Raw genomic sequence first — 15,651 nt, 5'->3', positions numbered from 1 at the left:
TTGCTCCCTGGGAATAAAACTACGGGAAACCCACTGATAAAATGGCAGTTTATTTCATGCTTCAGCAAATCATAGCCGATTAGATTATCAGCAATATCATTTTAAGGTAGGTAGCGATTCCTACTTAGATAGAGGAGTAAACGGTTATGAAAGGGCAGAAAAAGCCATAAAGCATAGACCTATAAAAAAATGAGTCTTTGCTGTAGTTTGATACGGAGCTCCATAGGGTCAGGTGTAATAGCCATGTGTAAACTGTGGTCTCGGATTAGTAATCGGTTTTGCGGTTTTGCAATCCGCGCCCACGATTTTGCCAAATTGTACCCACAGTTTTGCAATCCGTACCCACACATGTGTTAATCATCTGTGGTCTCGGAGATTGCCGAATGGTGTGTTGACGTCAGACTGAAGCACAAGAGTGAATTTGTGAATAAGAGTGAATTAATAAAGTTTCTGTTTTAAACTGATGTGAAGTTCTATCTAGTGTGTAGACCATTATATAGGCAAATGTTAAATTGGCTATGTAGATAAGGCTCCGTATTTCATTTATCCTGGTGTAAATAAAGCAGGATTTGGATTTACCCAAATTTTGCATTTTTAATAGTAGTTTGCTGTGGTTTAAAAACGGTTAAAATACCACTGAAACCCCGTTGATTTTTAGTTATGAAGATGCAATATCAGAGTTCGACGTTGATTCAGTGAAAAAAGCTGTTAATGGGATGTTGATTAACATAGTTTCAATGATTGCTCTCTGAGAAAAGCCGTCCGCATGGTTTACACATCTAGGGGCACCGGATAACGAGTCCCTTTTTCTCAGATGACACTAGGGGGGGGGTCCATGGGATTCACAAGACGTGGAGATATTATTTCAAATACTATGATTGAGTGATTGAGCTTGTGCACTGACACGCGTCCCCAACAGTAGAAAAACGAATATACTAGGAGACACCCATGCGCACGTCTGTGTCCGCATTGCGCAAACCCGTGTCCGCGGGAGTATAGGCTTGTATGATGTTGCACTGCAACAAACCTTCAGGTAATCCACAGAAGAACACACCTGCATTAATGTTACAGTTCTGCTGCCTGCCTGAAAAGCTCTATCCTAAGCATACATGTTATGACCTCCAATAACCCCAAACACGACCTTTCCCCCTATTTTGTCCGGTGTCGCGCGCGCGTACTCAAGTGTACGCGCCTGTACGGGTGCCTGCAAGTTGCCCGGTAGTCTGCAAACATGGCTGCTTTCAGTAAGTCCATACCACACAGTTGCTACGAGATCGGACATACATGGAATCCCTCATGTACCTTATCGACGCTGCAAGTTACGGCAGGGGCTCTGGAGGTGTCCTTCAAAATTTATGCACCATTGTATCTTGTGAGTCATCACACTTCATTGTGCAATTATAGAATGGATCATGCACCCCATTCTGCAAGGACGCTTTGCGCTGCCGATGCTAGCTAGCTTGCTAGTTAGCTAGTGTTACTAGGTGGAGCAAGTTAGTAGCCTAGCGATGGCTAGCTGGTAAGGAAGGCCGCCGCAATTAGCTGTGTTGTCGCTGTGCCATTAGCGAGGCAAAAGTTGTATTCGAGTTTGTTAGCTAAGTTGTCTGTTTCGCAATCCTATAAAGCATTGTTTTTTAGCCATGGGATCCTTAATTGATTTGAGTCACACTCGTCGTAAGTCGTTATAATCATGACATTTGCTAGCTGTCATGTAAATAACAGCTAGCCAACTTAGCCCCTGAGCCCATGAACTTGGGTTAAAGTTCTGTGCCCAAAGTAAACTCACCACCACATACATACTAACTAACCCTAGGTTGCTAGCTGAGTACAATTCAGACATTGGCACCCACAATTATCCAAGTGGTACAGCTGAATATTTCTTTGAGGTCATTTGTTATTTGGTAATGAACCAGGTGAATTATTTTGATTTCGTGCTATTGTGTTTCAGTTGTATCACACTTTCGTTATATGGCACAGGTCATTTCTTTAACGAGGTCACCTGGCGTCTCCATTGCCAAACACTGATAGAGATTCAGGCGTCACTGGAGACCTTGGCCTTGAGCAGTGTCCTATTGAAATACTTTGTTTATTTCAGATTGCAGCCATCCTAAGAAGACGGAAAAAAGACTATTATATGAAGAGATTACTACCTGAGATCCTGCAATCTACCTCTTTCCTCACAGCCAATGGAGGCCTGTACATTGCATTCTTCTGCATTCTCAGGTAAGGTCAGGTCAGGTATTTGACTAGTGGAAATTTGCATGTGTGCCATGCAGAATTCATCTCGCTGTCGTCCTCTGCGCGAGGTAAGACAGCATGGCAACTGGCAAGGTTTGGTAACAAATGCATGGCACTTGATTGTCCCACAACATGCAAATTGAGATTAGTAGGTTGGTAGATAAAGTAGGTTATGTTGCAGCTTTCCCGTATTTCAGTACTGTAAGCACGATGCAGCTGATTTCAGTTAGCATCTTCCTATAATCACAGGCTTCACCGACAATTTGTATATTCCTCTAGTCAGCAATGTCATGCTAATTGAATGGTCATGAACATTACCTTTGCTCCTTTCCCATTTGCAATCTTGATTTCTGAATTAGATTACAGACATGTCTACTTAGGGAGTTGTGTCTAATTCGCAAATTAAAACATGAAAATCACCTGTACTAGAATGGTTCATTACATAGCACTATAGGTATCTCATAGCACTATAGGTATCTCTAAGGCAGTCAGTGTGGTTTTGCTCGGCTTTGTTACTACAGTATATGAAAGATGTAGCAGATTCTGTTTGCCTGTTTAAAAAAAAAAAAAATCAACTGCACACAACTGTGTTGTAGAGCTCTGCAACCTTAGCCCCACAATTAAAGCGATGCCTTCTGTAAACAGACACATCACGTGTGGGGATCCTGCTTGGGGCTAATTCAGTTACTGTTTACTGATTTGTGAACTATATCGGGAGAAAAACTGTTAGGATTGTATCATCCACCTCCTGTGCGTGTTTTAACCCCATTTTGAATGACTGTTGTGTTGTGCAGACACCTGCTCGGGGGATTCTACTCTTGGTCGGCTGGCTTTGGAGCAGCTCTGCCTGCGTCGTACCTCTCCATCCTCCTGGAGAGGAAGAGCAGGTGGGTCTCGGTGTGACGACACGGCTGTCCAACATGCTTTAGCTTACGGTGTAGTCCGGTCCCTAGTATGCTGTTGGCCATTCTGTGAGCAGTGCTGTGGCCTAGTAAAAACGAGCAGAGACGGTGTTTGTTTGCGTACATGTTTACATCATGCATAATGTATGCCCGTTGTTTTCATTTACATTTGCATTTTGATGTTCACGTTGTTTGTTTTCAACTCCTTAATTAAACCTTAATTTATTTCTATACTCTGACTGCTTTGAATTTTCACACAGGAGAGGCCTTTTAACCATATACATGGCGAACTTGGTAAGCGACCAAAATATTGAAAAATACTTTTTACATTTTTATATACTTTGCTTTTATATCCCAGGTCATCTAGTATATCTGTTTGGTACAGTGTTACAGTGTAATATTTTCTATTTCCAGGCGACAGAGACAGTGTTTCGTATGGCAGTCACTAGAGGGATCCTCAACCCAATCAAACATGGAGAGGTATGGCAGAATCTCTAGACCTGCTAGACGTGTGTTGCCGGCCTTCATGCACTTGACCAGGGTTTGATTCCCAGCCATTACAGGATGTCCATGTAGGGCAGTTTGGAAGAAAACGGACCTTTACCGTAATGTCTAAACATCACGTTTCTCTTTATGACTGTTTGTCTGTTCATTTTGAATGGATGTGTATTTTGATTGACTTTTGCCACATTATCTTTTGCCTTGTTTTGTCGTCATGTTCTAATAGCAAGTCCCCATGGTGTTGACCAGAAAAAGAAAAGAAAAAAACGTATAAAATGTGTTTAATTTTAGGTGATAAGACATGTAATTTCTCTATTACAAAATGTATTCTATAAGGGTCTATTAGAGTCTATGAATTCTATAATGTCTATGTGCTCAGCATCTTAAAGCAGCGTCCTACGGTCCTCTTCTCTCGTAGGTCCTTCTGTTCTGCCTAACTGCCTCCCTCTACATGTTTTTCTTCCGGTGAGTAGAAGTAAACAATCTTGCAACCTGGAATTCCCTCCTGTCAAATGCTTCCATTAGAGACACTGACACAGACACTCATCAGAGACACTGACACAGACACTCATTACAGACACTGACACAGACACTCATCAGAGACACTGACAGACACTCATTACAGACACTGACACAGACACTCATCTGTCAAATGCTAACATTAGAGACACTGACACAGACACTCAGGGATGCAAACAGCGCGCTTTTCGGCGCCTCCCGCTTTTTTCATGTCTGTTTGGGTGACTTGTGTGAATCGTGCAGATCCGAAGAGTTTTTTTTTTAAGGGGGTCTGATTATAATTCCATCAACAGTAATTCTGGATTGCCTCCACCAAACAAGTAAATAAGCAAATCGGTAGCGATTATTTCCCAAACCCTCGAAAGCTGTTGCAAGGGAGATTTAACGTTACTTTCTGTTTGAAGATCAGGTAGCAGATAGTGTTGAATAATGGGTTACTTGAAATTGGACGACTTTCAATTAATATATGAAATTGAACAACATAAACACTAATACAGATAAAATAAATCAACAAGGATAGCAAAACAGATTGATAAGCATAGAATGAGACCGGCAGAAACGCAGGCAGGACGTCAGACGACGAAACAGATCACAGTGACACAGGCTGTTTTTTTTTTTCGTTTTATGTGAAGGCTGAGATATTCATAACATTTTATTCAGTCTTACTTGTGGTCCTTTTGTAATACCAACAGGTGCACTTCGTTGTGGATAAGTAAATCCTATGTACCGTTCCCGCTACGTGTTTAGCATAACTTAGCATAACTAGCTATGTTTCTAGGTAACTGTCTAACAGCTGTTGCCATTCCCACGAGACGAACATTTGAATGATGTCAAAGTAAAAGTCTATTGTCCAAAAAAGTCCAACGCTATACTATAACAACAATACAAGCAATATACATTTGCTGACCTGAATAAGCAGAGGGCAGAACAGCCTATTTTGCAAAATGTTTGTAGTCCCGGTAATCTTTTGTTTGGCATGTTGGTGAAGTTATTTAGAGGACCATTTGTCAATGGGTTTGTTCTTTAATGAATGTTTGTTTATTAATAACTTATTTTTCAACAAATAACTCAATTATAATTACAAAGAGGGAAATTCGCAACTTCCACGTGCTCCCGCAATTTCATCGCAACAAACACCTAAAAAAAACACCGCAACTTTTTGGAAAAGCTCGCCGCGGGGCGAGGGCTTCAATTACCTCTCTCTTTTTTTGACCATACATGTGTTTGCATCCCTGGGCACTCATCTGTCAAATGCTAACATTAGAGTCACTGACAGACACTCATCAGAGACACTGACACAGACACTCATCTGTGTGCAGGTAGCTCCAGATTTACACATCTTAAAATCTCTCTTTGTAGGTGCAAAGATGGTCTGAAGGGATTTGCTTTCTCTGCTTTGAAGTAAGTGTGTTTGTGTGTCTCTGTGTGTGTGTGTGTGTGTGTGTGTGTGTGTGTGTGTGTGTGTGTGTGTGTGTGTGTGTGTGTGTGTGTGTGTGTGTGTGTGTGTGTGTGTGTGTGTGTCTAGTCTGTCTGTGTGTGTGGCATGGCAGTCAGAGCATATACTCATCTGTAATGACGGCACATCGTCACAGTGTGTGTGTGTGTCTAGTCTGTGTGTGTGTGGATCACACTTAAATGCCTTAAAAGATTTTCCAACATGTGCTTCTCTTTTATTCTGTCTGTTACAACTCAACTATTAGCTGAAATAAGATGTACAGCAGGGTATATATGTAGGGTATATACAACAGGGTATATATGTAGGGTATATACAACAGGGTATATATGTAGGGTATATACAACAGGGTATATATGTAGGGTATATACAGCAGGGTAAATACAGCAGGGTATATATTTGTAGGGTATATGTGGGGTATATACAGCAGGGTATATCTGTGGGGTATATACAGCAGGGTATATCTGTGGGGTATATACAGCAGGGTAAATACAGCAGGGTATATCTGTGGGGTATACACAGCAGGGTATATATGTAGGGTATATACAGCAGGGTATATCTGTGGGGTATATACAGCAGGGTATATCTGTGGGGTATATACAGCAGGGTATATATGTAGGGTATATACAGCAGGGTATATCTGTGGGGTATATACAGCAGGGTATATACAGCAGGGTATATCTGTGGGGTATATACAGCAGGGTATATCTGTGGGGTATATACAGCAGGGTACATATGTAGGGTATATACAGCAGGGTATATATGTAGGGTATATACAGCAGGGTATATATGTAGGGTATATCTGTGGGGTATATACAGCAGGGTATATAAGTAGGGTCATTTGCAGTGACCAACCATAAAGTCACCTGGATGAAATTGGTGCTGTAGGCCTGTGAGTTGTGAAATGCACCGCTGTGAAGAAGGCAGCCAGCAGTCACAATCTCCCAAAGGAGAGCAGGAACCACGAGGCCTCTTCAGTCCTGTTTTTCTCTTGTGATCGAGGGTCAACTCCGGAGCCAAAGCACAAGAACAAGAGACAGCCTGGGCAGACACAGCCCCCCCCCCCCCCCCCCCCCCCCCCCCTTCCGCTCAGTCTAATATAACTTGTAACTTGTGCAGGGGAACTGGGAGCACCTGAGAGGGATTAGATAGATCAGGCTCACAGATGGAGGTATCAGCCACAGCATGTTCAGCGGCGCTTCAGAACCAGTACTATGTACTCCTTGGTAATCCCTATATTCTGCAGTAGAGTGTAAGCTTCTTGGGCAGCCATTGTGAATATATAAATATAACAGAGTATGCTGGCACTTGATCAACCCTGTTCATATCTGAAACTCAAAATAATACTCAAGGGGGGGGCGGCGGCGGCGGCGGCATCTCATTTATAAAGGTCTAAATAATTACCACGATATTAGATCTACTTGCCCCCACCTACCTGATGAACTAACAAAGGAAAGACTGCAGACAACATTTTCATACCAGATTACTCAGGATTTGCTCCAGTACCTCAAAAAACAGTCCACTTACCATACCACAGGTGGGATAAGATGACTAAGTGGTGATTCAGCAGCGTATCCTAATTACCCCATCACAAAACAAAAAACTCCTCCACCAAAACAACTAAAGCTTCACTCAAGGGGAAGAATTCTGAAACGGACAAGCCTCTATTCGTTACAGCCTGGCTTCTGGTTGGTAATAAATGATATACACGGGCAGACACGGCTCGATCCCAAGGTACCCAGAGGACGGTAGTGAGAAGATTGTCCCTCTAGATTGCCTGTCATTCTAGCCTCAGTCTGCCCCCGATTAGCAGATGTCTCTGATGATTACAGATGTCAGTTACACACATTAACTGCAATTATCAGCGTAGGTAAAGGTGACCTTTGACCTTGCCTGAAGCCCACCCGTGAAACCAGAGGGAGAACTAAAGCAGAAGAACAGACGCAGCCAGACAGGGTCATAATATCTTCCTTGATTATCACCCGTGGTCCACTAGGGAAACTCCGTCATGACAGTCTGCCTGTCGCCCCCTTCTGGTACATTTCTGTCGCGCACTGTCTAGTGTCTAGATTTATCATGTCATTGGTGAAGAGAAAATGAACTGATTTTGTATCACTCTGATGGTCGGAAAAGAAGCGATCCCACACACGTTCCTTCCTTTCTGAGACGGCATATCCTGACTATGACAGGTCTCAACACTATGCTGTATGACGTCTAGTTTTGACATATTATTGGTTAAAAAAAATCGTATCCCCCTTGGCTAGATTTCTGTCCTACGCTGGCTGATGTCATCATATCTGTCATGTCATTAGACAGTGGAAGGAAGACGGATCAGTTGACTGTCATATTTATAGTCGGAAAAGAAGAGATCCTCACACATTCCTTCCTGGCTGAGCAGTCGTACGCCAAGACTTTCTCTACCCTGTGCGGATCTCTCCCATCCACTATCAGCTGTTCACTTCTGTTGTGTCATTGATGAAAGACAAAACCAATGCATTCACTCTCACTGATTTTGTGTCAGGTTTATCGTTGGAAAAGAAGAGATCCCCACACATTCCTTCCTGGCTGAGCAGGCCTACGCCAAGGCTCCAGAGCGGGCCGTGGCAGAGTCGAATGAGGGCGCGCCACCCTCCAGACACTCGTCCATCGTGGCCTTCACCAAGAGGCTGCTGGAGTCTCTGTGAGTGAAGCACGGGGGGTGGGGTTAATGAGGGGGTGTAGCCTCCCATAGCAGTTCATTGACTCATTCTTGAAATAATTTACATGCATGGTGAAAGTACATTTAAATTTAAGTGGAAAATATTAAATACATATCAAGCATGTTTAAATACATTTAATGTGAAGTTGCTCCATGCATTCTGAGCATGTGCTAGCCTTGGACTTCCACTTTAACCGCAGTCCACCCAGCTGTAAAAAATGTGTACTGGATTTGGCCGCAGTTTAACCTGCAATGAACCGGTTTCCCTCTGCATCCGCAGGGACTCATCCACTTACCATAAGCACTGGCCTTTAATGGCATTTAAAGGATTAATGAATGAATGCATGCATGCATGCACTGACACATAGGCAAATACTCAGATACACATATACGATGGATCATAGTTATACATTTGTTATCCCATAAGCTAATTTAAATCCTTTAAATACATATACAAACACATGTATGTAAACCTACTGCACACGTTCACAGGTAAGATACACAGGTACTCCAGTACACGTACACGATGGTTGGTCAATATACATGGGTGTATTCTGCGATGAAGCAGGTGTTTATGTTTAGGTGCTCATGAATGTTTCTGCATGTCCCATCAGGTGTAAACATGGGCCGAGGCATCGCTGCTGCAAGCACTACCACGACAACTGCATCTCCTACTGCATCAAAGTAAGGCTTCTCCCCACAGACCCCTAACCCTAACCAAGGCTTCTCCACACAGACCCCAAACCCAAAGTAAGGCATCTCCACACAGACGTTGTCTTACCCCCTTGGCTTCTCGCGTCGTTTGTGTCTACATGTTTGTATCGCCACGCGTGTCTGAGTGTGGATGTGTTTTGTGTCTGAGTGTGGATGTGTTTTGTGTCTGAGTGTGGATGTGTTTTGTGTCTGAGTGTGGATGTGTTTTGTGTCTGAGTGTGGATGTGTTTTGTGTCTGACAGGGCTTCATTCGGATGTTCAGTGTGGGGTACCTCATCCAGTGCTTCCTGAAGGTGCCCTCTGCGTTCCGTCAGGCCTTCACCAAACCCTCAAGACTACTCTCTCTCCTCTACAACAAGGAGAACTTTCAGCTAGGAGCCTTCCTCGGTTCCTTCGTTAGCATTTACAAGGTAAACTTATGCCCCACCCACGGCCATCCTTCAACTAGTTAGTGTGTTAACATTTTTACACCCATTCTAAGTTGTATGTGGGGCTACTCTTTAAGTTCACAGCAGATATCACTTAGAGGTGATGAAATGTTGGCTCAGACGCAAGTCAAGCATAGGTGATTGTGTAGACCTCTGCTTTGCTGTCGGTTGTCTGGTCTTTCACCATAGCCCATATTGTGCTCTAAGGACCCCACAGCTTTCCTACGCTGAGCACCGCAGCAGACACAGACAGCCGAGACGTCTAGCATTCATTAGCCTGTTTAGCTGTCTCCTGTTGCATTGTCAGCTCATTCTTATTCTCTTGTGCTCTGTCTCCATCTCTGTCTGTCTGTCTGTCTGGCTTGTTGTCTATCCATTTATCTCTCTCTGTCTGTCTGCCTCTCTCTCTCTGTCTGTCTGCCTCTCTCTGTCTGTCTGTCTGTCTGTCTGTCTCTGTCTATCTGGCTTGTTGTCTATCCATTTATCTCTCTCTGTCTGTCTGCCTCTCTCTCTCTGTCTGTCTGCCTCTCTCTGTCTGTCTGTCTGTCTGTCTGTCTGTCTGTCTGTCTCTGTCTATCTGGCTTGTTGTCTATCCATTTATCTCTCTCTGTCTGTCTGCCTCTCTCTCTCTGTCTGTCTGCCTCTCTGTCTGTCTGTCTGTCTGTCTGTCTGTCTGTCTGTCTGTTTGTCTCTGCCTATCTGGCTTGCTGTCTATCCATGTATCTCTCTCTGTCTGTCTGCCTCTCTCTCTGTCTGTCTGCCTCTCTCTCTCTGTCTGTCTGCCTCTCTCTGTCTGTCTGTTTCTCTCTGTCTATCTGGCTTGTTGTCTATCCATTTATCTCTGTCTGTCTGTCTGCCTCTGTCTCTGTCTGTCTGCCTCTGTCTCTCTGTCTGTCTGCCTCTCTCTCTCTGTCTGTCTGCCTCTGTCTCTCTGTCTGTCTGCCTCTCTCTCTCTGTCTGTCTGCCTCTCTCTCTCTGTCTGTCTGCCTCTGTCTCTCTTTCCTGTCTTTAGGGCACAAGTTGTTTCTTGCGTTGGGTAAGGAACCTTGACGATGAGCTCCATGCACTCATTGCTGGTATGTACCGGTCTGCCCACTCCTCTCCCCTCCTGAACACACAAGTAAGCTGTATGACACACGTGACAGAAGGCTTGCTAAAGGATCTGGCCATAGGTCGAGTGCCGCAGGCAATCACAGCTGTGCGGATATCCTTTACCAACCCCACAAACACGAGGGTCATATTGCATTTCCACAACACTTCCACTACCAACTAAATTAGTTTGATGACACCATGCTGGTGCTTTAGGTGTGTGATGTATGAAACCCAGGCGGTCTGATTCTGTGTTTCTGAGTCTGTCATTGGTGCAGTGCAGTGCCAAGGTGGAAGTACTCAGCCATGGCCTTGACTGCTTATTGCGCTCATGATGGGTCATGTGTCGTATACAAATGCCATATGGACATGTTAACAAGGTTACAGACTTGAGTTTCACTGGAGGGGAAAACACTGGCTGCCGTTCTGCTCTCTTGCTTTGAATGAATGAAACGTTGACGTTGTACAATTCAATGGTTAAAGTAGATGAAATGGTGAGTGATTACTAGCAGTCAGAGTGGGGGGCTGCCAGGATATCTCCACTCATGGAGTGCCTCTTGACCAATCAGAAAGTGATACATAGTTTGACCGGATCTAACTGTTGTATAAATTCTCTTTAATATTCCCCTGTTTGTCATTCACCCTTGTGACTCTTCTCCCCCATAGGATTCCTGGCTGGTATTTCTATGCTCTTCTACAGAAGCACTACTATCTCAATGTATCTTTTCTCCAAACTCGTGGAGGTCAGTACCTGCCTTATTGTATGTGCGCTATATTACACCATGCATTGTGTAGGCCGTACCAGAGTGGGAGGGATATCTTTCTGTGGCAATAAAGCAAGTTTGTGCTCACTGACAAACTCTGTGAAGGGCATTTTACAGGATGTCTACAACTGTGCTATTCAAGACATTGTGTCCCCAATTAGGCGAAATACTCTTGAAACAGTATTAAAGAAATATGCTTTTGAATCGTCCTCTAGAAACCTTCAATTCTTATTCTCAAAATTGTCTAAAGGGATAACTTATAGCTAGAAAGATGCAGAAATGTAAAAGGGTTGTCACGGTTAAAGCAAGTCACCCTGTAAAAGAGAGGGTGAAGTGTAAGACTGAGCAGGAGAGAGGGCACACTGGTGCTGTTTACTCCCGTTAAACTAGGGCTCGAATTACAGTTGGGATTTGGGTTGTTCTGGGTTTTTCGTGCCGTGATGCAGTGAATTCATTCCACCGTATTTGCTGGCATTAGTAGAGTGTAAAACGGGCTACGGTGCGTTCCCTGCATTGTACGTGAGCCTTCTAGTTCTAGTAGATTCCAGAATGCGTTTTCAGTGTTCAGAATTCCTAACAGCCTCTGACAATGAGATGTGCAAATGTTCCGCTGAGCTGTGCCTCCTCTCCTCAGACCGTGTACTTCAAAGGCATCGAGGCTGGTCGCTTCCCCTACTTCTCTCAGGCTGACACCATTATCTACGCTATCTCCACAGCCATCTGCTTCCAGGCAGTGAGTGAAGACGCCACACTGAGCACCTCACACCACTCCTCCACACTACTCACTGTCACCGTTTTACCACCAATTATTCCACTGCTGGAAAATGTGTATTGTTTTGATGTAATCATTGTGAAGGTTGTTTTTGTTTTGGTGTAATCATTGTGAAGGTTGTGTTTGTTTGTACACATCTAAAGGCAAAAACACATACATTTGGCTGGCTGCCTGTCCGTACCCCAGTTAATCTAAATATGAATAATCTGTGTAGATTCGATTGTTTCACAAGCCAGCCATGGAGGGCCAGGCAGTCTACATGGCTTTCACTGTTGATTGTTTTGGAAACGGTGCTGTTGTGTTGGATGTTTGAGAGAGTTCACACCACTCACCCCTTTTCCTCTTTCTACCAGGCTGTGATGGAGGTGCAAAACCTCAGACCGTCATACTGGAAGTTTCTACTCCGGCTCACCAAGGGCAGGTGTGTGTCTGTGTCTGTGTCTGTGTCTGTGTCTGTGTGTGTGTGTGTGTGTGTGTGTGTGTGGGTGTGTGTGTGACACACCTGTGTCATTTTGCGTGTCACTCCCCTGTGTGTGTGTGTGTGTGACACACCTGTGTCATTTTGCGTGTCACTCCCCTGTGTGGGTGTGTGTGTGAGACACCTGTGTCATTTTGCGTGTCGTGCGTGCGTGCGTGCGTGCGTGCGTGCGTGCGTGTGTGTGTGTGTGCGTGTGTGTGTGTGTGTGTGTGTGTGTGTTCACATATTCAGTAGCTGTTAATGTTTGGTGCTGCTGTTTCCCACTCCAGGTTTGCCATCATGAACAGGAGAGCCCTGGACTCCTTCGGTACCGGTGCCTCCAGAGACTTCAAGGGCTTCGTCCCCAGACTGGACCCGCGCTACGCCGTGGTGCCCCCAGAGCTGCCCGTGCCGCTGGGCTGAGCAGGCCACTTCAGGGGGGAGCAGTGGGCATCGGATGCCAACTCTACAGTGGGCTGGACCGGTTCCGACTGGGGGGGAGGATCCCCACCCCACCCCACCCAACCCCACCCCACCCCACCTCTGTCAGTGTTAATGTGGATGATTGGTATGAGCTTACTTGAAGCAACCGTGACAGCACTACTAGTGAAAGTGACTGTGTAATTACCTGGAGATTCTATTGAGCAAAAATCATGTGTGTGTGTGTGTATATATATATATATACATATATATATATATCTTGTGTGAGTGCGTGCGTGTGTGTGTGTGTGTGTATACATCTTAACAGCAAAAGAAATGCAAAATTGATATGACCTGTTTTTGCACAAGTTTTTACTACAGTTGATGCTTCATACGCACGAATTACAAGGCTGCAAAACGTGCAGAAGGTTCAGTCTTGTGTGGTCAAGGTCAAGGTTCAGCTCAGCCCTGTGTGTCTTGTTGGGGCATATACAATAGACTCCATGTAGTGTGAACCCTGAAAAGTGCATCTCTGCACACAGTTTTAAATAGTTTTTAAATAAATAGTATGGTTGTTCTAATGCCACCTGGAGGCGCTGTGGAGTACGAGTTCCAAGCCTGGGAACCAGTCTAGGTGACTGAACTGGCAGTCAGCAGGTCGAATGCTGAACGCAAATTGATAGTGGATATGAAAACCACACATCTTTCTCACTTTAGTGTAGTCATGAAACAGTTACATTGATGGATTAGATTTTAGATGGTGAAACTTTGTCATTGGCCACTAGTAATCATATGACACCCCCCTCCCACACACACACACCTCACCCATACCTGCCTTGAAAGGAAAATATCAACATGTTAATAGAAAATAGATTTCTAGTCAGTGTGTCGTCCTCATTCCTCGTTAGTGTTTTAACATGGTATGTGAAATCCTATAAGGTTTTATGCAATGGTCTTGTGAGCATAGCTCAGCAGGTTGTAACCTAGGTGACTCATGACTTTATCACTTACAAGTGAGACCCCATTTGGAAATTCACATATGAAGCATTTACTATAGTGGTTATTTACATACATAAGACTATTTTTCCATTTCTTTTGCTGTTGAGGGTATATATTTTTTACAAACTGACGTTTAAAGGGGATGGTTTTTGTGTTCAGGTTAACTCTGATTGGATGGATTGGTATCAGTGTTGTTGCAGAGCACCTTGTAATATAATTACCTTGGGTGAATGTTTGGCATTTTTGTCACTGAATGTAAACGTCACACAAGTACACTCAGGCGTCGAGCCAAAAGTCAGACATTTACATTTATGCCTTATGAGAATGGGTAAGCATTGATTATCTAGTGTCTTTTTAATGAGGAGCACGTTGGAGACACTGCAACCTTGTTTCCAAGTGCTTCTTTGACTGTTTGGGTGGAGAGCAGGCACGCAACGCAGAGAGGCCACAGGCATTGGGCGGTGGTTGTGTTGCCGTGCTGATTAATGTGAATGATTTCTTTCATTTTCATCAAATTTTCATAAAGTCATCAGAGCTGGCAGTATAAGTGGAGAGCGGTCCTAGACTGCACATGTTTGCTGTTTCACTCCCCAGAGAGGGAACAGCACCACTCCTCTGGTCTCAGACCTGGCTGACCAACTAATCCAAACTAAATGGTAAGAAGCATCCGCACACTCAAATCTGGTCAGAGATCTTTTAATTTGCAAGCTGTTTGACACCCTACCGCCCACTTTAGGGGTTTAAGGCACTCTGTGCCCAAACCCAAACCGTAACCGAGGCGACAGCAGGTCTGGGCCAGATTCAGGGCGGAGCCACCTCGGACTCGGCTCCCGCGGGGGAATCTGAGTCCGAGTAAGAGAACTCCCACAACCCCCCCAAGTGTCAGTCTCGACCTCGGCCATTTTAATTGCAAGTAACAGATGAAATAATAGACGACCTCCACAGATTAACCAGTTCACAAAATGTCCTTGATAACTCGGTTTCTTTTTCTAAGATTTTTGATGACACACAACACATGTTGTATAGAGGGTACTTTTTTTGTTTTTTAAAGATAAGGTTATCTAAAAGTAGGTGTATACTTGTATAACATTGTAATTTATATACAATGAAAAATAAAATGATTTGTCCCCTATTTTTGTGTTTTGTGCTGTTATTAACTGTGAAATGTTAATTGAATTCATTGCATTTTGTTTGAATCTGGGGTAGAAGCAGTGGCAGTGAGATGTATTGTCATCCAGTGGTCAGTGTCTTTATGTAGAATTAAACAGATTAATTGTAATCCAGTGGTCAGAGTCTTTATGTAGAATTAAACAGAACACAGGAAACCCTGCACATCCAAAAACCCTGCACATCGCCTAGAAACGGTCCATCCACTCCCCACCTTTCAAAATATCCTTTTGCAATGAATGTGTGTATGGGGTAAAGTATTACATCTAATTGATCATGTGCTATACTGCATGTGTGTGTGGGGTAAAGTATTACATCCAATTGATCATGTGCTATACTGCATGTGTGTGTGGGGTAAAGTATTACATCCAATTGATCATGTGCTATACTGCATGTGTGTGTGGGGTAAAGTATTACATCTATTTGATCATGTGCTATACTGCATGTGTGTGGGGTAAAGTATTAAATCGAATTGATCATGTGCTATACTGCATGTGTGTGTGGGGTAAAGTATTAAATCGAATTGATCA

The 15,651-nt window shown here is 43.9% G+C and overlaps 1 protein-coding gene across 1 annotated transcript; it reads left to right on the top strand.

The window, feature by feature from the left end:
• Positions 1-1,117: 1,117 nt before the first annotated feature.
• Positions 1,118-15,086, top strand: tmem135 (transmembrane protein 135). The gene is made up of 15 exons (XM_012816502.3): positions 1,118-1,372; positions 2,096-2,223; positions 3,033-3,125; positions 3,401-3,434; positions 3,555-3,620; positions 4,060-4,106; positions 5,520-5,561; positions 8,135-8,293; positions 8,926-8,995; positions 9,268-9,435; positions 10,466-10,529; positions 11,209-11,285; positions 11,941-12,039; positions 12,432-12,499; positions 12,826-15,086. Exons 1-15 carry the CDS (start codon positions 1,232-1,234, stop codon positions 12,956-12,958), a joined length of 1,389 nt encoding a protein of 462 aa, XP_012671956.1. The 5' UTR covers positions 1,118-1,231; the 3' UTR covers positions 12,959-15,086.
• The last annotated feature ends 565 nt before the right edge of the window (positions 15,087-15,651 follow it).

This window comes from Clupea harengus, chromosome 8 (genome assembly GCF_900700415.2).
Source record: "Clupea harengus chromosome 8, Ch_v2.0.2, whole genome shotgun sequence".
In the NCBI taxonomy this organism is placed as follows: Eukaryota; Metazoa; Chordata; class Actinopteri; order Clupeiformes; family Clupeidae; genus Clupea; species Clupea harengus.
Note: the sequence above shows the minus strand (reverse complement) of the source record. Positions and strands in the feature narration are given on the sequence as shown.

Bases quoted from the DNA above. Each gene is read 5' to 3' on its own strand.
- tmem135 (XM_012816502.3), top strand. From the start codon at position 1,232: ATGGCTGCTTTCAGTAAGTCCATACCACACAGTTGCTACGAGATCGGA. The intron at 5,562-8,134 runs GTAAGTGTGTTT...ATTTTGTGTCAG, and splicing joins TTTGCTTTCTCTGCTTTGAA to GTTTATCGTTGGAAAAGAAG. The intron at 12,500-12,825 runs GTGTGTGTCTGT...TTCCCACTCCAG, and splicing joins CTCCGGCTCACCAAGGGCAG to GTTTGCCATCATGAACAGGA.